The sequence below is a fragment of the Gambusia affinis genome, linkage group LG20 (genome assembly GCF_019740435.1).
Source record: "Gambusia affinis linkage group LG20, SWU_Gaff_1.0, whole genome shotgun sequence".
Classification (NCBI taxonomy): domain Eukaryota; kingdom Metazoa; phylum Chordata; class Actinopteri; order Cyprinodontiformes; family Poeciliidae; genus Gambusia; species Gambusia affinis.
The window spans coordinates 17007700-17030086 of NC_057887.1; the positions used below are offsets into that span (position 1 = coordinate 17007700).

The following is a 22387-nucleotide window of genomic DNA, read 5'->3' on the forward strand; positions in this document are numbered from 1 at the left end:
CATTGTTCAGGGGTCTCCAAAACAACATAGATTTAATTCAACACATTGGCAAATATGGAGCCACGGGTATGAACCTGAAAACATCTAATGTTGCTTTAAAAATGCCTAACTGGAAAGATAATGTATTACTTTCTGCTGCTCTTACAGCTTAGAACAGTTTGAGATCAGAAAATTTCTTCAACTCATAATTTATGTAAAGAACAAGTTGGAAATAAGCAGCAACTCTCTCTGGTCATTCCCACCCTGCATTGGCTTCTGAGCTCAAAAAAGCTTTATTGAATTTCTATTGAAATTTAAATGAAACAAAAATGTTTGAAATTAGCATTTTTATAAATGTAATGAATGTAATAGATAATGTGAAGTGACTGATACTGTAGTCAGGCAAAATATACAATTGTAACATGCAGTTTATTGCAGTATTGTCCTACTAGTTAACTATAAAATAAGTTGTGGTTTGCAAGATTCAAAGCTGATAATGATAAGGTAGGTCACTTGTAAAAGTGGCTGCGAGGCTTAACAGGAAGTGTGTCCCCAGACCAGCTTCTGTGTAATGCGTATTCCAGTTAGTCAGGGGAGCTAGAAAAATAATTCAAATATCCCTATCAAATAAATGCTTTTACATTAATATGCTACAGCTCCAAGGAAGACGCTCTCTTTTTTACATAGGATTTTTACTGACATCACTGCCATTGATTATAATATGTGTACTTACATTGTACCAACCCAGAAAAAACTAATAATTTTTTATTTATTCAATTAGTTTTATTACATAAAGTTTGCAAACTGTTACCACACCTGATATATACAGTGGCCTGATTGTTCTCAGCTGCAATTTATTGGTTTACTTAGCACTATGGGGAAAAGCTAATAATTAGCATAATGCAAACACATTACATATTTGATGATGGGGAGTCTCAGCGTCCCCATCATTCCAGTCTCAAAGTCTTTTGACAGTTCTGACCAGATTTCCCCATAGCATGATTCAACCATGCTATGAGCATTACTGACATAGTTTTCAGTAATGATCATGCAAGCCAAATGTTCAGTTTTGGTTTCATGGTACCTATGCACCTACACCCAGGTGGGTAGTTGTACCATATTCTTACCGTTTCTAGAAGTTGGATTTAAAATATAAACAGCTAATTTGAATTTCTAATAGATTATCAGCTATGTTGTATTACTGTATTGTAATATTCTACCTCATTTTAAAACTTTTTTCACCTTTAATGTGACATATCTTGAGTGTTATTTGATCAAAAATAGAACTAGAAAGTCACAAAACTGCATTACTGTGAGCAACTTTGTGGAGGCAATGTTCTGAAATGATCTATCATAAGAGTTTCAAAAGGGTGCTTAAACTTTTTAAATCCTCTGTAAGTATGCTCAAGATCTACTAAGTCAGGAATATTTAATCTGAGTTAATAAATGTTGGCCATTCCTAGAGTAAAATAATAAATGTTAGCTATTAAATGAGTCATTAGTGTATAATGTGCACAGTGACCTGATTGTTTTCAGATGCTATTTAATAGACTCTTGCATCATGGAGACAGCTAAGCTTAGCTGAAAACAAGTGAAACAAACAATTCATGAATGGGGAGTTGGGTTGCCATCCTGCTGTAATGTAAATCTACACCCTAGTTTCAAATATTTTTGTAGCCTCTAACTGGTTTTCTTCCACAATTGCCGCCTACATTTAGAAAAATAAATCTCCTTATTTTCTCACCATCCCTGAACCTGCTGAAGAAAGACATCTCACCACCATGATCCATCTATCACCATTACCATTCAGGGTGAGGTGCAAAGTCAGTTTTCCACAACAAATAGCCAAAAGAATTAGTCCTAGGACGGGGAGTCAGGCTGCTGAGGCCTGACACAAACAAAACCGACGCGTAAACTGCGCAACCCCAGACGCCTCATTACCAACTGAATGGCTGATGAGCTGTCAAGTAACAAGTCTTGAGGACGCATGTCAATTTCCTTTAATGTTCTCAGCAACTTGTTAAACATGAAAGTGGGTGGGAGGCCGTATATAAGACACCCCTAATCTGCTCGGTGTGGAGGAATCTCGCTTGTCTCAGACTGACTGACATCATGCGCTCATTGGCAGCGCTGGGCGTCGCGCTGCACGCATGGCTTCTGGTGTTGCTGGCGCACGCTACCCATAAATCCAGAGATGGACTCATAATGAGGTCTCTGCAGCGGTACTCTCTGACGGAAAGATCCACGGGACACCACCTGCCAACCTATATGATGCATCTATACAGGAATTTCAGATCGAACTTCTCTGTGCCTTTGGATAACATGGAGCAGGACGCGGCGAAGCGAGCGGACACAGTGAAGAGCTTGATATCAAAAAGTAAGATCTGGTTTACTGCTTTGATTTAGATTAAATTAAACCTGTTTGAGCTGGGGAATTTATACCATTATAAACAAATAGGTGAACATGTCTGCATGCATTAAATTTGTCTACCCTCCTGTGGCACTTAAAGACCCTCAGAGATGTTAGTTTTTTTTGTTTTCTTTTTGTTTTTTTTTTTCTTGCCAGACGACCTCAGAGGCTTCAATCCACATTCCCGCTCAGGGGGTGAATAACCAAGCAAGGATAAGCGTGTGAAAAGGCCGGTTTTCTTCTTAATTCTCAAAGCAAACCGCTTTTCTCTTCTTCTTTAAATAGGTGATGTTGATTTGGTACCTCGCCAGACATCCCCCTATACAAATCTCTTGTTAAGGTCAAATCAACAACTTCCCTTAGTTCTTTTTTCACACTTGGCCTGATTAGATTAGAACTCGGGATTTAATGGTGTGGCTCCAGAAGACCCAGCTGCTGAATCCAATTTCACAGCTCTACTATATTTGCTTGACTGAGGATATGCAAGGAGCCAGAGGACGAGCATGGACGTGCTAAATGATTGGTTTCGGCTGCTCTTGGTTTGAGTGGATTAATAGCAAGCATGGATAGGACTTTTGATCAAGAGTCACATTCAATGGAGAGCAATGCAAATAACAATGCAAAGATTAAACATTTTTCTTTTTTTTTTTTTGAAGGCTTTAATCTTATAATCAGAGCTGTTCATTGTATCATAATGACTCTCATTAGCAGGATACACTTTATTGAAAAGTATACATTATGTAACATAACATTATATAACACATATTTCAGAATAAAATTGAATGTATTCGAATCTATTTATTGGAATTTAATTATAAATCAAATAGTTGACAACTATATAATACTGTAAAAAAAAAAATAGAAACAAACCCTAGGAAGGGAATGAGGGTTTTGTTTTAGAATACAAAATATTAAACTTTTAAAATGCCATTTTGTTTTTGTTGAAAAATTAGGCAATCATAAATCATTTTAAAACTTATTCTACAAATAATGTAACTCCCACTTAGTACAATTCAAGCGAAAAGCAACAAATATAGGAAGGAGGGAGGAAAGCAATAAATAGTAGAACAAGGTGCATCGTCCAGTGTGCATAGTCTTAAACTGATTGGTATTGTTGCTGTTATGTAGTATGTTGTCCTATTACAATAATTAGGTTTTTTTCTTACTTGAATTGCATAATATATGTTGTAATATATGTTAAATTAACTTTAAAATGATTTATTATGGTCAGTCCAGTCTTCTTTTTGAAGTCAAAAAATGAATGAAAAAAATAAAAATTATATTTGCTTTCCTTGACATATTCAAAATGTATTTTTCTAACATCAACAATTCCTACTGGGAAATTTAAAAGTTTTCTCACCAATCATAACCTCAAAATCCAAAATGGCTGCTGAATCTTTTCAATGTGGTGAAAAAAAAAATTTTTTGCACTTTTAATGGTTTGTGTCTTATTAAATCAGCCACACAAGTAGTAATGCACAAACCATGTTGATGAATGTGTGTGAATTCATAAAATGTGATCAAATAGATTGGTTTTGAAAGCTAATAGTAGTTAGCTATAAAACGGCAAAGTTGTTGTGTTGGCTGTTTTTCCCTTATTTGTTTAATTTTTGTACATTTTTAAAATTACAGCCTTTTATCTCCCACTGATGCTAACTCACACATCTGATATTACATAAATGATTTTATATTACAATTCTGCCCTATGATATCATTTGGAAAACTTATTGCTTTGTTACTTCGTCGTTTCTCAGGTCTGACTTACAGACATGGACGTTGGGTGGCAACCTTTGACCTACACGTGTTACAGACTGACAAGCACATCCAGGCCGCAGAACTGAGACTCCGACTTCCTCCACCACAAAATTCTCCCAATGTCTCTGTGGAAGTGTATCACCTGCATCATGAGCCAGTGGGACTGCTCAATGAATCGTCACTGGTCACTTCGTCACACAGCTGGAAGGTGTACAACATGACAAGCCCCCTGTTGAGCTGGCTGAGGCAGAAAGTGGCTGCAAAAAGCCGAAGCAAAAGAATATCAAGGCGTATGAAAACCTTAGAGAAGAAGAGATGTCTCCCTATTCAGCCTGTTTTCGAGATGAGTGGTCAGGCCTTGCTGGTCGTCTTTTCCCACACAGGGTTTAATGAAAGCTCTAGGGCTAAAGCCAGTCTGTTGCATACAGCTGAGCAATCCAAGTTCTTGTCCCCTGCTGAAATCAAAAGGGTCCCCTGGCCGAAGAGGCATAGGAGCAAACGGGGCCAGAGAGAACAAACAGCAAGAAGCTCGCAGGTGTTCATGAGAGGAGGCGAAAAATCCCCCTGCCATAGAGTGGACCTGCATGTCAACTTCAGTCAAATCGGCTGGGGTTCCTGGATCGTCTTTCCCAAAAGATACAATGCCTACCGATGTGAAGGTTCCTGTCCTGGTCCTTTGGGAGAGGGACTGAATCCAACAAATCATGCTTACATGCAGGTAAGTGGCACCACGAGTTTCTTTTAAATTTTTTATCTACCACTGTTTGTTTTTTGCTCAAGGACATTTTAAAAAGATTGGTTTTGCTTGCTGAGGTACACAAATCAATATAAACTCAATCAGTTTACCCAAAGCTAATCAATCTATTATTTGAAGTACATTTACAGTAAATTTGTTATTTTGTTGACTTAGTTTCATCAGCTTGTCTGTGAAAATGAGATTACAACTAATCACTGTCACATTGTAGCTGGTGATAGGCACCAGCCCCCTGTAACTTTACTTGGATAAGTAGGTATTATAGACAGTGGATGGATTGTAGTAGAGCAGTTTCAATTCTCTTGAATGTTGCATTAAATGTAAACCTGAAAAGATGTGAACATAGAATATCTTCTTTGTAACTTTTTACAATTTGCTATGTTATAGCCAAAAATATCTATTGAAATTTATTGGGACTTTATGTTATAGAACAGTACAGAAAAGCTCAAAAATACAAATGTGAAAAAACTAGTAAACAGTTCAAAAGTTGAATATTTTTTGCATATTGTGTTTTGGGCCTTTGATCAAGTGCTAGAAAGAAAATCTAACTTGAGCAGGTTGTTTACAAAAATATGTAAAAAAAAAAAAAAAAAAAGTGAAGAAATTGTGTTTATGGAAATCATCTGCAAAGTTTTATCTTGAACTCCCTATGCTGTGTTTTTTTCTAAGAGTCTCCTGAAACATTACCATCCCGAACGAGCGGTGCCACCGTGTTGCGCACCAATCAAAATGAGCCCTCTGAGCATGCTGTACTTCGAGAACGGAGAGATGCTCCTTCGACACCACAAAGACATGATTGTGGATGAGTGCGGCTGCCAGTGAACACCAGAGCCAAGGACTCAATTGGTTTGCAGAGTGGCAGGAAGGCAGACATGTTGTAAAAGCACAAAGCGATTCCTGGAAAACAGAAAAGAAAACACTTAGTCTTTAGGGTGGAAAGCTCTTCGATATTTGTGACTGTGAACTGTTAAGACTGCATCTTATCCATCTTTGTAATAGTGACCTAAATTTATGATGTGGGTGCCAGTTTTTAATGTTATTTTAAGAAGTATGGAAAGCATACTCTAAATGTTGTTTATTACCTCACAACCTATCAGTAATGTAAATATGAAATTGCATTATTAAATATTCCTGCTTGTATTATTCTTTGCTGTCACTGTAAATTAATGTATATTTATTGTAAATATTAAAAAAATATTTATGTTGATTTTCTATTTTGAATAGGTTTTGTTTCGCTTAATAATATATCAATATGTCATATCTTTACAGTCTCATGGAATAAGATGTTTCTGTGTAATTCAGTTTGATGCTTCTTTCTTTTTTTCTGAAAGTCAGCTTTTCTTTTTACGTACAAATACTTTTATTGTAGGAAGCCTTTAAAACATCACAAAGCAAAAACCAACCCAAGAGAACTGAGTTAAAAAAAAGTAGAGGGGCAGAAAGTACACAAATAATGAGTCACTAGTAGATATTAATAAATAGTCTGTTCAACTTTCTGATGATATTCAGTGTTTTAGATGCACCTGGACATCACGCTCATATCAGTGTTTTATTTGGAGCGAATGTGCAAGCCACAGAAAGAGCTGACACTCCAAACTGGATGTCTCTTGTTTTAGAGAGCTTCAGCCATCCACTGACTCACGCTGAGTACATTCCAGCACCCTGCAAAATTAACCATTGTATATTTGTGTGTATGAGAGGAGAATCCAGAAATCCTGTAAAATAGCTGTAATGATGCCAAACTAGAAATCTATTCTTTTACAGCCAGGGAACTCATTGTTTTCAAATCCTTTGAAAAGAAAACAAAGTGACAGAAAACTTGCTGGTAAACTGGCAGTAGTTGGCCTGGACTGAGAGGTAAGTCAGCATTTCACTTTTTGATTTCACACAAAATGTGAAGAAAATAATCCAGAGTTTTGCAGTTTTTGCAGTTTTGTGATTTTCAGTAATAAGAGTTACAAAATGTAAGCTAAATTGGTAACTTTTAAACTTAAAAGAATAAAAACGAATATAAGTTTTGTAAATTCCAAATATCTTTTTTGATATTCTCATCTGTGACTGGGCAAGCTTACATCCTGTGAAAAAGTGTCGATTGTCGCCTGCACACTAATATTACTATTGCTTAAATTAAATTAATAATATTGAATCAAATTTGATGAATACACAATTTCAAGTTATAAAATACAGGCGAATAATATTCATAATAATTTTAAATAAATGTAAAAATTAAGTTTCACTGACTTAACTTTATACAGTTGTGTAAAAGTGCAGCGCAATATCGACTCTCATGAACATCCTGGTTCATTAGCTGTTAGCTCTTAGCTTTAGCTCACAACTAAAACAACTTCCGTATACCTGCTTATATCACCTACTGAGAAAATTACTAATGCTCTAAGATCTTTGTAACAATTTTTTATAATAAACAGTTCTTTATTCATGCCAACTAGCTTCTTCTATTGAGCTAAAAATATACCTGGCCGTAGCTAATGTTAGCCACCAGTGACAGCTGACAATTTCTGTTACACTTACTGGCTGGTTGATTGGGTGAGTAGCTTCCTATTTGTATTTTAGCCCTAAAATAATCTCTTTCAACAGATTGAATGCAGATCTATTTAAAAGAGCAGATTTGTGGTTGACATAAAGTGTTTGGATTATTAAACAAAGAAGAGAACTTAGTCTCTAGTGTGGCTAATGTGTTGTATTTTGTGTCATAGAGATTTTGCAGTCACTGGTTGAAATTTTATGACAAGAAGTGCAAAGCAAACACCATGACAACACTGCTCAGGTGACTTTATGGTGTTTGTTGAGTAGTTAGTTGTGTATTTGAAAAGAGCAAGCAGTGCAGAATCACAGGTATTGTTGCCTAAATCTAAAAGCAAAATAACACACAACTCATTTTCAGAATTATTGCAAATACAAACACTTGGTCGCACTGAAATTCTCTGCTGTATATAAGGTAACTGGGGTTTACTGTGTGTGATCTCACTTCTGTGGTCAGATAAATCTGTGACATGAGAAATTTGATATATGTTTCTTCCATTTGAGCACAATATAAAAAACTGTACAGTATATTGTAGAGAGTACTTTAAGAAGCCTCACAATATTTCTTTAGGTCTGATCAGTATGTGCATTTTTATGTTCATCAATAATAGCAAAGAAATTGCTTCTGTCTTAAGTTTGAATTGAAAATGGCAGAGGCAGTCGCAAATGTGGCCCGGAGGATTAATGCAACAGTAGAGGAAGGCAAAGACAGCCTGGGTAAGGCAAACCTTATGAATTCTCTGTCTCTTCTTTATTCTTCTCAACTTTTCAATTTGGAAACATGTTAGTGAGTAACAGATTTGGTCTTGAAGCTATTTCTAGTTTTACCAGTAGATGGAGGCAAAGGCTTGAGTTTAGTGTTCCTTAGATGCATAGTGTCTTTACTGTTAGATATATAGTGTTTTTTTTATCTGTTAGTCCTTATTAATCTTATGCTTATGTTCTCCTTCACTGCAGACCTATCAAACTGCCAGCTCATATCCTTCCCAGATGGTGTGTTCAAGGTCCTCAGGACTGTCTTAGAAAACATCCGCATTGTCACGTTAGCTGATAATAAAATGAAGGCCATTTCAGGCAAATTCTTTTCAACTTTTACCCAGCTCAGAGGTAGAGACAAACAAACATCACCCTGGTCTATCTGTCATTTGTACACTATCAAAGATGAAGCTGTTGTTTTCATGTTGTTTGCACCACAAATGTCCACTAAAGGTTTTTACACTTCGACAGAAATACAGACATCTCTCCATTTATTCGTATTTTGAAATGCCTCGTAGAACTTGACCTCCAGAGCAACATTTTCACCAAGCTGCCAGATGAGGTTGGAGAAGTGGAACATTTGACTAGCATCAATTTAGCTAATAACAGCTTTTCCATCTTCCCTGAGAAGCTCACTGAAATAGCCACACTGGAGAGGATTGACCTTGAGGGAAACAGCATCACTGGTAATAACATGTTTAAGCATGTTGTGTGGAAAAATTGACTGTTCTTTTGCTGTTTTTGTTCATTTTAAACCTATTCTTTGTTTTCTAAAATTTTCCCCAACAGAATTGCCTTTGGAAAAGTTGTCTGCCATGCCCACTCTCAAGTGGCTCAACATAAAGTCCAATCCTTTGAGCTCCAGCATTCAGTCTGCTCTCCAATCCCCTTACAATTTTGAGATTTTACTAACAACAGAATAATGGAATATGTCACATATATTCTTACAGACTCTTTGGTGCGTGCCTTTAACTACTAAAGATGAATACATTTGAGAACCTTAAAGGGGCAGTGTTATGTAAAATCAACTTTTTTGAGTTGTACATTATGTTATTCCCTTATCAAAAACATAACTGGAATGTTACTTTGATTCTTTCATGCATGTTGAAGAAACTGTTTAATCTCCCATGGCAGCCATTATGGGTGTAAAAACATTTGGTCTCACCAAGCTTCCTTTTCCATGGATCTCCTCCTCAGAGCAGTGGTTTCCAAGTCGGGCTTCCACCCCACAGAGTGCCGCCGCTCTGCTCCTCTAGACTAGCAGCAGCAGCAGAAATTAGCAAACCCTTGTTGGAACTGTGCATCTGCTGAGCTTATCATACAAGCTACTTCTCAGTGAAATGCTGGTAAAAGCCTTCATAAAGGCTTAATGGAGGAATGTATGATGGTAGAATGCCGGAAAGAGCAGGAGCTTCTTAAAGAGACAGAGGCCAATTTCAAGATGTTAAATTCCAAAGTCAAATTTCTAAATTATGTTTGATTAAAACAACTGATGGCAACACAATTATTTGATTGTGCTATAAATTAGCACTATGTCTCTGGAAAATAGATAATACTGCCCCTTTAAAAAGTTTTCAAGATAGAATTGTGTTTCACAAGAAAAAGACACACATCTATAAAGATGAGTTTTCAACTCTGCAACCTCTACTTTTGGAGAGTGTAGTTTCTGAACATACAGGAGGACTTTTTTGGAACTGTACTGTGGACTCCAGATGCATTAGCAGATACACTGCTGCCAAGACCTGCCTATATCTGGAACATAGAAATGTAATAATGTTTACTTTGGGGAGTATGAGTTGGCCAGAATCCTATAAAGGGGGTGCTGTCCAGTGATTGGGCCAGTTGCTGGAGATGATTATTCTTGGGCCAAGATTTTCTCGTGATTCGATGGTGCTGACTCAGGCTGCAGTTTGTAATAAAACTTTGCTATTCAACCAAAGTCCAGCCTGCAGAGTCTTATTCCTGAAGCATCATCACACCAGCATCTTGAAGGCACTGACAGAATACACCACAAGCTCTGTCTTAATATGGAGGTGAACTCTTAGATTTGTAAAAACTTGGTTTTTGCTTATTTACTAAATTGTTGATGTAAAAATAAAACTTTATGAAATGAATGTTTTTCTTATACTTGTGAATGTCACCTTTCTACTCTGCACAACTGATTTTGGTGGCATCAGGGAATGAGGAGGCTTTCTTCAACATGAACAAGGAAGCTGGTCAGAGTTGATGTAAAGATGGGCAAAGCAAAATACATAACAATCCCAGGAGAAAACCTGTTAAATGTGCCAAAATACTTGGGGGGGTTTAGTTTTCCATCAGGAAAACCTTGGAGACTTCAAAGTTACTAGATTTTACTTATTAAAATTAAGAGGTTTGGCATGCCTCTTTTCTTTAATTTTTCTTATTCTCCAGTGAGTAGCTGCTTGATAATGTGTTGCAAATTATTAAGCAGCTTTTTACAATCATCAATGTAACAAGCTAGATGTCAATATTATTTAATAATTCAACTGCATGGATGTCTGTTAATCATGCTAAGCCTAAAGGCACTTCAATGTTGTTCAGTATTTATTTTTGTAATTTTATAAAAGTAATATCCCATAATGAAGCACTAACAGCAGCAATTTCACAAACTGTGTTGCAAAATGAATGCCGAGGAAAAAGTATGTCTCTGCATTAACATAATTTCACCACATAAAATCACAGTTTACTTTATGCTACTTGCAGAGCAGAGAAGAAGAACAGTGTCTATCTTAATATATGTAATGTTTACATAGGTAATAAATTAGATACATTTTAAGCAGAAAAACCTTTTGCGTAAGTGACTTACCTGGTAAAAAAAACTACTAGTAATTATAAAGGGCTTATTTTAAGAAAGATTTGCTTTGTCCCCCATGAAGGTGTTTCATTAAAACTAAAAAGGTAAGAAGTCGCCGTGGTAACAGCACCTATTCCTGTCTCTTTTTAATCGGTTTATAGCTTACGCGAGTTGGCGCCATCTGTGTCTTTCTGTAAATAGTTATCAAGAGTCACAGCTTGAAAGAATGAAATGCATGGCAAACAGATTTCTGGCAAAGAAAGTTGAATCTTTTCTGTAATGTCTCAGAATGCACATGTCAGCTGTAGAGGAGGATTAACTCCTGATTATTATTCACAACTCTGACTCTCACAGTTAGATGGATGGTGCACAATGAGAGGTTTAAAAGCAGGACTATACAAAAAACAGAGTTTATTGTAGCTTTGATATTTGGCTTTTGAGCCTTTCATACAAGAACCCTTTTGCAGGTAGCTGTGGGTGTTACTAATCATTGCGCATGTCCACTCTCCTGCCTCTGTGAATCTGAAGCTGCTTAATCTTGCTGAACAAGTGGACAGAGCACAGACGGAAAGATTTAAACCAACATGAGCTTCACCATCGAAGAGAGGGGGAGGCCCAACACCCTGGACTACAGAGTCTTTTTCAGTAAGCTTAGCTTTTTTGGTTTAATCTATTTCAACCTATAGATTAAACCAAACTTGTTTTTAACTTGAGCTTTATCTTTAAGAGCTGTGGAAAGATTCCTTTGTTTTTTGTTTCTCACAGATATAAGAGCTAAATTTTTATTGCTCATTTTATAGAAAACGCAAACGGCAAATACATCTCTCCTTTTCATGACGTGCCCATCTATGCAAATGAAGCAGACGTGAGTATTGTGTTGGTTTAAAACCACCAAGTATTTTACTAGCTTAAAGGGTATATAGTTACTGTCATATCAACAAAATTGTAGCAATAACTCAAGTTTTTTAGGGAAAAGTGGGTTTAAAAACATATAAAACATTTCTTTAAACCAAAAACTGCTCATATATGCAGTTTATTTCACTTTCCAAGTGATACATTTTCTCAAATAAACCCCACTTCATATATTTTAGATGCACATTGTTATGTAGGTTTAATAATATAATTGTCCAAATTAAAGTGAGATTTCATCTAGTTAACAAAATTGTTCTCACATTCCTTTACAGAACATTTTTCATGCCATTGTGGAAGTTCCAAGATGGACAAATGCAAAGATGGAGGTATATATTGCTTATTTATGTTTTCCCAGTAAACTGCTTTCTCAGGTCTGTCCAATTCGGTTAAAAATTAATCTAATTTAACTGAGCAATTGAGCTGAACAATTGCATATAGTTCAGCTCAATCCAAATTATAAATACTATATTCAATATAAAAGAAATTCTTAGCATGTCTCTAATGCCAGTGACTGGGAGAGCACCAAGTAAGAAAGACACACAATTGAACAATCACTGGGCAAGAAATGCCTTCCATGGCAAAGAAAAATAAGATTACACAGAATTAATGACAGGAATAGATTTGTAAATACCTGAATTCAGGTAAGAGATATAGCTAAATACAGAAGCATTGAACCATGGGGAAAGAAAACCTGCATGCACAGTCAAGTCAATGGCAATATGATCTCCAGTCATGACTCTGTCCAGTAAAGAGACAGAGCAAAACACCGGGCCAGAAAGAAGAAAGAAGGAACAAAAACAAAAGTCATTGTTTATGTTTACTAATACAATTATTTAATTTTTTAAATTAATGCAGTCATTTACTCTGTTTTTTTGGGGGGGGGGCGGGGGGTTTGCGCTTTGTGCTTATATTTTTCAGATAGCCACAAAGGATCCTCTTAATCCACTAAAGCAGGATGTGAAGAAGGGGAATCTTCGTTATGTAGCCAATGTGTTTCCCCACAAAGGCTATATCTGGAATTATGGGGCTATTCCACAGGCAAGTCTTTATCTGCCTTCATGTATTTAAACAACAGAAAATCTGTTTCAATTTCCCACGTCTTTTTATCAGACGTGGGAGGATCCTGGCCACAAGGACAGTGACACAGGATGCTGTGGAGACAACGATCCGATTGACATCTGTGACATTGGAAACAAGGTAGTGAAAGCTGCTGAAGAGGATCATTTAAATCCAATAGTTAGCAGCCTTTCTTAGAAATGTGGCTGGTACTTTCAGGTGTGCTCCCGGGGAGAAGTAATCAAAGTGAAGGTGTTGGGAACCCTGGCTTTGATCGATGAGGGTGAAACCGACTGGAAGGTCATTGTGATCAATACTGAGGACCCAGAAGCCGGCGACTTTAACAGTAGGAGTAACCTGCTTTAGATATTTACTGTAATATACTACATATAGCACGTCTATGTTTTTTTTTTTTTTGATGGGTTGCAGATATTGATGATGTAAAGCGGCTTAAGCCAGGCTACCTGGAAGCTACTGTTGATTGGTTCAGACGATACAAGGTTCCTGATGGCAAACCTGAAAATCAGTTTGCTTTCAATGGCGACTTCAAAGACAGGGTATGTAGCTTAGCTTTTGTGTCTCACTCTGTTGAAGATAGACAAGTATTTTGGAATTCTATGTTATGCTATGTTTGTATTTTTGGCTATTTGGCAGTAAATTTCTTGTAAGGTTTATACAAGTGTCTTGTTTTTAGGACTTTGCGATACAAACTGTGAAGAGTACACATGAGTTTTGGAAAGCACTGATATCTAAGAAGAGCAACGCTGGCGAGTTAAACTGGTAAATGCTTGTACTGTCATTTTATTTGTGTTCCTTAATGCAAACAGTAAATAATATATTTTCTGTTATTACATATATTAATACTGATTTGATTTAGTGCTTTTAAAGGGGAACATGACCTCGGGGCACTATTAATATTCAATTTATAATATTTTCCTGTAAGGACTTGTTGAGCCTATGGGAAGATTTTAACAACAAAATGAAATAAAATCAAACATCATAAAGATTTTTTTTTTAAATACTTCCTTCCTTACATTCAAATCTGTATGAGATTTGCATGGAAGTACAAAAGATTTACAAAGATAAAAGTGTCTGAGCTTTTGTCTGATATGATTTAGTAATTTACATAGGCGTAGTAATTTATTCTATACTTATTTTATTTTTACATTGTGAGAAGTACAGAAGATGATTTGTTTGAAAGTTTGCATATTATTTATTTACCTAGATTTCGAGACTGCATAAATAGTTTTTTGTGTTTTTATTTATCACTGTCCTTATTTATTCCTGTCTGAAATGAATAAATTAAAGAGATCAGCCTTTATAATGAATTATTAAGGCTAAGGCAGAGAGATATATGTTTAAAATGCTATAATCATAAATTAGTGTGAAAAATTCTTTCCTCTGTGTTTACATAGCATGAACACCAGTGTTTCTGACAGTCCCTTCTGCTGCTCTGCTGCAGATGCTGAAGCTGTTGTTAAGTCTGTAAGTTCATCTAACTTTCCAATATCCAAGCTTAGAGAGTTATTACAGTTCCTTCCTTAAGCCTAGCAAAGATGACAAAAAGACTGGTCACAGTGCAAAATCCGAGGCTTATTATAAGTCTGCAAAGAAAAAGAAATTTGACTGAAGAAGCTTTGCTTTCGCTGCTTTGGGAGTAGAGTGCCTTTTTTTTCAGATGTAGCATTTATAATCCTTTCCAAACTTTTATGAATTAAAAAATCCATTCCCATCTTTGCATAATAGGTATGAAACATTTGCAATTCCTTTAAAGGTATCCAGGAAACATAGATGTTTTCAGCTTCTTGAAAATGTTCTAGTAGTTGTCAGTGCCACAGAAGGTGCTCTGGTCAGATAAAACTAGACCAACACTAAGCATTAAAGTCTATATCCGAAGTACTATGTCGTATGGAAAACAAATGACCCACACCACCACAAACACCCCAATGTCAACAGTAAAACATGGTGGTGACAGCATCATGCTGTGGGACTGTTTTGCTTCATTCACTATCGAATGAGAAGCTTGTGAGAGTTGATGTGAAGATGGATGGAGCTAAATATAATTTAAATTGATTAAGGTGTGTAGTAGAGGTCTTAATTGGAGAGAAACATGGAAAAGTTTGAGATTTTTCAACTATGTATACTTTTGCAAGAAAAGTGTATGGTAAAAAAATCTCAGTTGAAAATTAAAATTTTTAAAACATAACTTTCACAGGCATGTGCTTTTGGAACTGAGGAACCCATTCCAAACTCAGGTAGATGTTTGTTTGGTGCAACAAAACTGTATTAGCGCCAATTTAAATTTCTCAGAGATTGTACTAATTGTCATTATGTTTTTGCTTTTTCAGTTGATAAATGGTTCTACTATGAAAAGTAAGAATGTGAACCCACGCCAGGAACTTGAAGAGAATCCTTCTTCCTCCATAAATTCATGATCAAGTTTGGAACATTAAATCTAAAGTAACTTTGAACCTCTTTGTTCCACCATGTTTTGTGAATGTTATTCCCAGCTAAGTAAAATGATATTTTTGTGAAAACCCCCTCATGCTTCTTTCATTCTTTTGTGAACAACAGTCCTTGAAACAGACACAACAAATTCCCTAATAAACAACAGTATCTCTTTGTATATGTATTTCTTTATATACCATGCTTACTTTGTAAGGTTATTGCAGTCTTGATGTGTTCTAATGCACTGAACATGGATCTAATGCCATAATTTTTTAATGGAATTATAAAATTATGGGAAAAATGGGAAAAGATATATGTCATTCATTCAAAGGCTTTATCCAAATCTTTTTTTTCTTTTCTTCAGTAGAGAGTATAAGAAACATCATGAGAGTTAATGGGAAGATGGTCGTAAATGCTGGGTAATTTTGGAAGTAAGCCTTTTAGGAGTAATGTATCCCTTTCCTTTCCTTTCACTTCACAATCATTCCCTACTTTTTGTTTTCTGCCAACTAAGCTTCAAAAAAAAAAAATTCTTATGCTTTATGATTGTGACATAAATCATATGTCACATTTCAGATTGTGGGTGTGCTGTGGTGACGTAGGGGATAGCGCGACACACATTTGGAGGCCTTCAGTCCTCGATGCAACAGTCGCGGGCTCGATTCCCGGACCCGGCTCACGTTTCCTGCATGTCTTCCTCCCTCTGTTTCCCCCTTCCTGTCAGCCTACTTTTGAATAAGGGACACTAGAGCCCACAAAAGACCCCTAGAGGGGAAATAAATAAATATACATTTCATATTGTAACATAAACCATATGTTTTTGGTTTCTGTTTTTTCCTAAAAAAATAAAATCCAAGGGTGTAATTATTTCGTAAAGGCACTGTAGCTGGTATGACTTGACTGCTTAACAGAACAACAGATGTCATCACAGTAATTTATTTTACTAGAGTGTAAATAATGATTGTATGTATATTATTATACAACACAACTTAAATCATTTACTTGTAAAATTTTCCCAATAACCCAAAAACCATTTACACTTTATCCTAGGTAAAATATTTATTTACTTTCCATACGTAGAACTATTCTAAAATTGAACTCTTTGAATTAGTTTTTTCCCCATTGAACAAAAGGGGGCGCTGTGACAAATGTAACGGGAAACCCTGTTGCCGTTCTTAAAACACGAATAAGAAAAGGAGCCTCTCTGATTGACTGTTTCCAAGGAGACCGCTGACTGCCGAGAACTGGGATAAGACTCGGTACTCTAGGAAGGTACGTTTATTTTATTTATGTAGTTTAGTGTGATGAATTATGCTAATGCTGACAATTAGTTCGCTCATAGTATGTTATCTGTAAATGTGTCGTCACGTACATAAAATGCTATATGCAGGCTACCATGTTAACGCTAACCTACATAAATTCAGCCCTTCAAGTACCATATTACAAACAGAACATGTAAGGACCTATTCGTCGTAGTTCATGAATTTCGTTTGTTATTTTAAGAAGTTAGAGATTAGTCGCTGTTAGCCTCCCACTACAAGTGCATGTGGACAGTGTTTTGTCAAAGGCATACCTTGAAATAAACACATCTGTGTTATTTTACTGTATGCACAAATTTGATAGAGCTCTTAATATCAATACAGGCCACAAGGCATTTTCTGTGATCATCGTCATGCATTTTGAACCGAAAACGTTTTACTTGCGGTGCAAATAAGATGTTCTCATTCATACAGACACCATCAGAATGTCGTTTTTGTTTGACTGGATCTACAGAGGGATTAGCAGTGTTTTACAGTTTTTAGGTGAGTACCTTCCCTTTTTATCCAACTTCTGAGAACACAGCAACTGAATTACAGAGAAGTAAACCATTCATCACCCAACCATTAATGATCGGATGATTTTAGGATGATGTTTATTGCAGTTTATTTTATTTAAGGGTATAAGAATAAACAGGACTGAACACAAATCTACACCACACTGAGTTCTTCAAATTTAAAACCATAATTTTTCTTTCATTTTTATGTTTACCACGTCAAATACTAATAAATCGAGTTTGTGGGTTTAACAGTACAAAGTGTGGTACTGGATGCTCATATTTGTTCAAAGTTTGTTGCTCAAATTGTAACATAGATGGTATTTGGCCCAAATATCTTTCCTATTCTTCTGCATCATCGATTTGTGAGCACAACAGAAACTGCAGTAACATATGTTCCTTTTAAGAAGCATAAAGTTAATAACAAATCTTTCTTTTGTGGCCCCATTTTAGGTTTGTACAGAAAGACAGGGAAGCTGGTATTCTTGGGTCTAGATAATGCTGGTAAAACAACACTCCTGCACATGTTAAAAGATGACAGACTTGGACAGCACGTACCAACACTTCATCCAAGTAAGGACATGGTTTGAGGGCAGTATGCCATATAAGGCTGACCTGATGCTTCTTTTTTCCTATTTTGCTAGTTTGGTCTTCTGTGTCTATAATCTATTAATATTGTAAAATTACTAAACGCACATAAGTGTTCCTTTTTCAAATACATATTGTGATCACTGTCAAGAAGAAGGCCCATCATACCACTGAATTATATCTCAGGATTTTTATGAATAGGTTATCAAAATAGAAGCAATTTTAATAGTTAGTTGACATATTTCATTGCTGTTTTGAAATAATGGCCATTTCTCTACTTTGCATATTTTGCCAAATAGGAAAAACGAAATATTTGCTTCGAACAAACACCTTATTATTTGGTAACCAAACAACTTATAACTTTACTGTAGCTGTAGGATTCTTTTCCTCATGGTCTCTATTGTTATGTGAGTCATCGTCTTTTATTTCCTTTTTAATTTGGTATGTGTTTCATTGTCTTCAAACAGCCTCGGAGGAGCTGACAATTGGTGGGATGACATTTACGACATTTGATTTGGGAGGACATGTACAAGGTGAGCTCTAAGCCAAAACTCTTAATTTTTCTGTTCTGCAGTCAGGACATTATAGATCAGTATTGTGATTTCTATCTCCCAAAGACATGTATGGATGTTCGTCGTCATTATTCTTAGACAGTGTCAAAGTGCATTACTGAAGGAAAAACAAGTTTACCGGATCATCAGTGGAAATGTAGCTCTCAGGTCTCATCAGGTATAGAAAGCTACTCACTTAGTGTTTTCACTACACAAACCAAGGCAATATTTTTTATGTTCCAAAACGTTTCTCAAAAGGCCTGACAGTTTCTGCAGTACTTATTGGCACCACTTGGTGTCTCTGCATGTCCTAAAATCCTCTATTTTATTTAGTAGCGTCTCCAGCATAGTGTGCTAATGTTTTTGCCTTGATTAAACCTTTACAATAAACAACAAACATTTTTTTTGTATTTTTCTTTTGAGAAAAAAAAAAAATTAGTAATTTTAAATCCCAACAAGTATCCAACCATTTTAGTCAAGTCAAGTTTATTTGTATTGCACATTTCATCAACAAGTGCTTTACATCATAAAACATCAGACAGTGAGGCATAATTAGCCAGGTAAACTGGCTAATTATGGTTAACTGCTATGTGTGAAGGTAAGACTGTGGCGGTTCCTGCATGATGTTGTGGAGCTGCGTTTCTTCACCAGGAATATGGAAAGCAGCTTAGAGCTGATGTTAAGATGGATGGAGTTAAGTACACCACTCTAAAGACTAAGGATTATTTTTCAGAAGTGTTAATAGATGAACTCTCTTTGTGACAGATAGATAATTTCACTCTTGCGTTGAATTGCTGCAACGACAGTCAAATGAAAAAGAATTTGTTCTTCATTTGCAGCTCGCAGAGTTTGGAAGAACTACCTGCCAGCTGTGAATGGCATTGTCTTTCTTGTCGACGCCGCTGATCATGAAAGACTTGCAGAATCAAAGACTGAGCTTGATGTACGTTCAAACATGTCGGCTCCGGGATGCTTCTGTCAATTTGAATTAAAACTAATAACCACACTGCTGATGCTGTGGTCCTCTAGGCTCTCCTTTCCGATGAAACCATAGCCAGCGTCCCAGTGTTGGTGTTGGGGAATAAAATTGACCGTCCGGAGGCCATCAGTGAAGGAGGACTGAGAGGAGCTTTTTGTCTTGATGGCCAGGTCACAGGAAAGGTAGGCATGTGCTAAGAGTCTCATTATCTTTGAATCATCACATCCATTTATCCTAATTCTTATCAACAGGGAAACATGTCTGTGAAAGAGCAGAACGTTCGCCCGCTGGAGATTTTCATGTGCAGCGTTTTGAAGAAACAAGGCTACGGGGAAGGCTTTAGATGGTTGTCGCAATACATCGACTGACACAAAGGAAAAATCAGAGAGGATCTATCTGACTCGTTCACGTGAAACTTGATGAAGACTATCAAGAAGCGACAATTGTAATCATATTTTAATCAGATTTTCACATTTTAAAACATTAACTTTCATCATTTAATTCTCTCTATGCAAACAAAGAACTGGTTTATTAATGTGAGAAAGTTGCACAGCATGTTTAGTACCTAATTATAAAATATGAAGAGCCAGATACGCTGCAGGAGTGTAGATTTGTGTTCCACTGTCCTGAATTATTTATTGTTTAAGACATCAGCTACTTGATTTTGTATTTATTAATAGGTGTATGATGAATTTTAAAATCTCGCTTATATTGCGCTGAGTGGCTTAAAGCCTGTATGATTTCTAACAGAGATAGCAGGGATTTAGATTAGATTTTTGGAACAGTTCCATGAACAAATAAAGAAATAGAGAGGATTAATTTTGATCTGAATTAATCTGATGATACGCAACCTCTACCTCCGAAGCACAAAGCCAAATATGTATGGTAACTTCCTGGGGCTAACAAGGCAATAGATTGGGGTTCAACGAAAATATCATCTTTGCTGAGCACTAAACCAGAATGACACCAGATCCCCTTAACAAACCAAAAAGGAAGGGTACGTCTGATATGTTCAAATTAAACATCTCATTAATGGCAGACGTTTTAATTTCTTCTGCCATTTATTAAGGTTTTATTTATCCAATATGTTGCTCAGAGACAATAGCATAGGTACAAGATCTATTCTAAGAATATCAGTTGCACTTTTTGGTTGCAGAAGTCTTTAGATGGGTTTTAAACGTTCCCACAGAGATTAGCCAGAATAGCTTCCTATATAAAAATACATCAGTGATATTTTCTCCTTAGCCTTAATAAGGACGAACACAGCAGATTATAAAGTGTTGCAAAATGCTGTTGTCAAATGATGCATTCTGTTCAATGAATATGATATTAATGTAAATCGCAGCGACTCGCAAAATCTAAAGAGCAAAGGAAGCATCTCTGCATTTATTAAATGCTGCCTGACCAAATTTTTTATTCATTTAAAATAATTCAAATTAATTCAAAGACAAAACCCAGCATTCTGTCTACAGCACAATGACAGTAATAATGGCTTTCTTTTTACATGTGCAAAAGCAATAAAGCAAAAAATAAAAAAAGCCAGATGCATTAAAACATGTTTACTGAATGCTCAATATGCACCCTATCATCCAGACAAGTATTTGTAGGAAGGTAGTCTTTTAACATGGTCCCCCGCTTGGGTAGAAGTACCAACATTATTTTAAATTTGGCAATGAGTATCAGAAAAAAAAACATAAAATTTTCTTTACTCAAAGAACTAGCTTAAATAGTGATATCTGTAGCTACTAGAAGACAATTTAAAGCTCACCATCTGTTTGTCTCAGAGTAGATCCAAACAAAAATCCAACATAAAGGTGAACTTTAGCTGAACTTTCCAATGTTATTAACAAATCTGGGAAATGAGATGGGGCCTAAAACTGAACCCTGGAGTTCCCCTTTCAGTGTCTTCAGAAAACTGGGCTTATGTTCATCTCTTATACCTGAAAGGTAACTTCTAATCCCCATCACTTAAACCAGTATTAGTGTCATGGGTAATGAGCACAGTACCATTAATGTGTAGCTTGCAATTAATGTCTTGAAGAAATTATTTATTTATTTATTTATGTACTGAGAATGAATACATGATGGCAGTAATTATGACTTCTTCTAAAAATATCAGAAAGTAATAAAGAAGAATAGCCAGCGGTAATGTAGCACCCAGACGAGTGTACTCCTCTGGATGTGAAAATCAAAGACTGTAATTAGTTCTCCGCCTGTTCGTCTTTTCAATTTGTTAGTATTAAGTGCAGCCTCCCCATTCTGCCACTTCCTGTTAGTTATGGTCTTTCTTTAATTAAGCTCTGATTTAAGTCCAATTTAAAGTGGCGAAAATTTAAACAAGAGCTGAAAATTAATGGCTAGTAATATTTTGATGTCTAATTAGTATTTAGCTTTAAGTGCTTCTAATGTACTTTTTGATTATCTGAAAAGATATGAGAGTGCACTTTGGGAGATGAATAAAAATGTTGGTTGTGGTCTGTTTCTAAAAGTATCATCTTGTCTGTTTTCCATTGATGGGGAAGGTTTCAGTTTTTGTCTTTAAAAACCTAAAGGACGAATATTATGTGACACTTGAATATAACAGATTTCTGCATCTTTTATTAACAAGGTAAACTTTAAAAAAATTTGGTGTAATAATGATGCAAATAAGTAATGAATCATTTATTCATATTTTCTACAGGTTACAAGTGTTAAAATGTGTTTGCTTCCATCAGTTTTTTTATTTCAAAAACTTACTCTACCAGTTGCTGAACTTCCATAAATTATGTAAAATACATATATAAATTTTTGTACAGTTGCCACCTTTGAGAAGGCACTTCAAAGGAAGAATGCTGTTTGTATTCTAATAAATATTTTTGAGAAAAAGAAAAAGATGTTCAGTGAATTTAAACAAAAGTTGCATCCAGCCAGCAGAATGAGATAGATAGTCTAGCTCTTGTAAGTAATTGAAATAATAATAAAATCTGATTTTTATATCCAAAGAGTTTGTTGTGATTTTATGTTCTTGATATGTTATTGAGTGAGGTTATG

At 35.9% G+C, this 22387-nt stretch overlaps 4 protein-coding genes across 5 annotated transcripts; all 4 read left to right on the plus strand.

The window, feature by feature from the left end:
• The first annotated feature begins 2082 nt into the window (after positions 1-2082).
• Positions 2083-6104, plus strand: ndr2 (nodal-related 2). Its single transcript, XM_044101947.1, has 3 exons — positions 2083-2356; positions 4144-4862; positions 5568-6104. The coding sequence occupies exons 1-3, from the start codon at positions 2092-2094 to the stop codon at positions 5718-5720; spliced, it is 1137 nt and encodes a 378-aa protein (XP_043957882.1). The 5' UTR covers positions 2083-2091; the 3' UTR covers positions 5721-6104.
• A 1057-nt stretch (positions 6105-7161) lies between these two features.
• lrrc20 (leucine rich repeat containing 20) lies at positions 7162-10134 on the plus strand. Of its 2 annotated transcripts, none has more exons than XM_044101949.1 (5): positions 7162-7442; positions 8075-8156; positions 8397-8546; positions 8714-8881; positions 8985-10134. In XM_044101949.1, exons 2-5 carry the CDS (start codon positions 8087-8089, stop codon positions 9116-9118), a joined length of 522 nt encoding a protein of 173 aa, XP_043957884.1. In that variant the 5' UTR covers positions 7162-7442; positions 8075-8086; the 3' UTR covers positions 9119-10134. The 2 variants fall into 2 exon arrangements, with proteins under 2 accessions (XP_043957884.1, XP_043957885.1); XM_044101950.1 differs by having other exon boundaries at positions 7208-7442; positions 7613-8156.
• Positions 10135-10298: 164 nt separating this feature from the next.
• ppa1a (inorganic pyrophosphatase 1a) lies at positions 10299-15959 on the plus strand. The gene is made up of 11 exons (XM_044101948.1): positions 10299-11655; positions 11811-11875; positions 12195-12248; positions 12841-12960; positions 13033-13119; positions 13198-13324; positions 13408-13535; positions 13673-13758; positions 14394-14463; positions 15194-15233; positions 15327-15959. Exons 1-11 carry the CDS (start codon positions 11595-11597, stop codon positions 15353-15355), a joined length of 867 nt encoding a protein of 288 aa, XP_043957883.1. The 5' UTR covers positions 10299-11594; the 3' UTR covers positions 15356-15959.
• Positions 15960-16609: 650 nt separating this feature from the next.
• Positions 16610-22338, plus strand: sar1aa (secretion associated, Ras related GTPase 1Aa). Its single transcript, XM_044101951.1, has 7 exons — positions 16610-16698; positions 17160-17228; positions 17693-17812; positions 18295-18360; positions 19218-19321; positions 19408-19539; positions 19609-22338. Exons 2-7 carry the CDS (start codon positions 17171-17173, stop codon positions 19723-19725), a joined length of 597 nt encoding a protein of 198 aa, XP_043957886.1. The 5' UTR covers positions 16610-16698; positions 17160-17170; the 3' UTR covers positions 19726-22338.
• Positions 22339-22387: the final 49 nt, after the last annotated feature.

What these genes read in the sequence shown, in the direction of transcription:
- ndr2 (XM_044101947.1), top strand. Translation starts at nt 2,092, where the DNA reads ATGCGCTCATTGGCAGCGCTGGGCGTCGCGCTGCACGCATGGCTTCTG. An exon ending in GAAGAGCTTGATATCAAAAA is followed by an intron (nt 2,357 to 4,143) that starts GTAAGATCTGGT and finishes GTCGTTTCTCAG; the next exon opens with GTCTGACTTACAGACATGGA. An exon ending in CAAATCATGCTTACATGCAG is followed by an intron (nt 4,863 to 5,567) that starts GTAAGTGGCACC and finishes TTTTTTTCTAAG; the next exon opens with AGTCTCCTGAAACATTACCA.
- lrrc20 (XM_044101949.1), top strand. Translation starts at nt 8,087, where the DNA reads ATGGCAGAGGCAGTCGCAAATGTGGCCCGGAGGATTAATGCAACAGTA. An exon ending in GGAAGGCAAAGACAGCCTGG is followed by an intron (nt 8,157 to 8,396) that starts GTAAGGCAAACC and finishes CCTTCACTGCAG; the next exon opens with ACCTATCAAACTGCCAGCTC. An exon ending in AACTTTTACCCAGCTCAGAG is followed by an intron (nt 8,547 to 8,713) that starts GTAGAGACAAAC and finishes AATGCCTCGTAG; the next exon opens with AACTTGACCTCCAGAGCAAC.
- ppa1a (XM_044101948.1), top strand. Translation starts at nt 11,595, where the DNA reads ATGAGCTTCACCATCGAAGAGAGGGGGAGGCCCAACACCCTGGACTAC. An exon ending in GGACAAATGCAAAGATGGAG is followed by an intron (nt 12,249 to 12,840) that starts GTATATATTGCT and finishes TATATTTTTCAG; the next exon opens with ATAGCCACAAAGGATCCTCT. An exon ending in AGAAGCCGGCGACTTTAACA is followed by an intron (nt 13,325 to 13,407) that starts GTAGGAGTAACC and finishes GATGGGTTGCAG; the next exon opens with ATATTGATGATGTAAAGCGG.
- sar1aa (XM_044101951.1), top strand. Translation starts at nt 17,171, where the DNA reads ATGTCGTTTTTGTTTGACTGGATCTACAGAGGGATTAGCAGTGTTTTA. An exon ending in CGTACCAACACTTCATCCAA is followed by an intron (nt 17,813 to 18,294) that starts GTAAGGACATGG and finishes GTCTTCAAACAG; the next exon opens with CCTCGGAGGAGCTGACAATT. An exon ending in TTTGGGAGGACATGTACAAG is followed by an intron (nt 18,361 to 19,217) that starts GTGAGCTCTAAG and finishes CTTCATTTGCAG; the next exon opens with CTCGCAGAGTTTGGAAGAAC.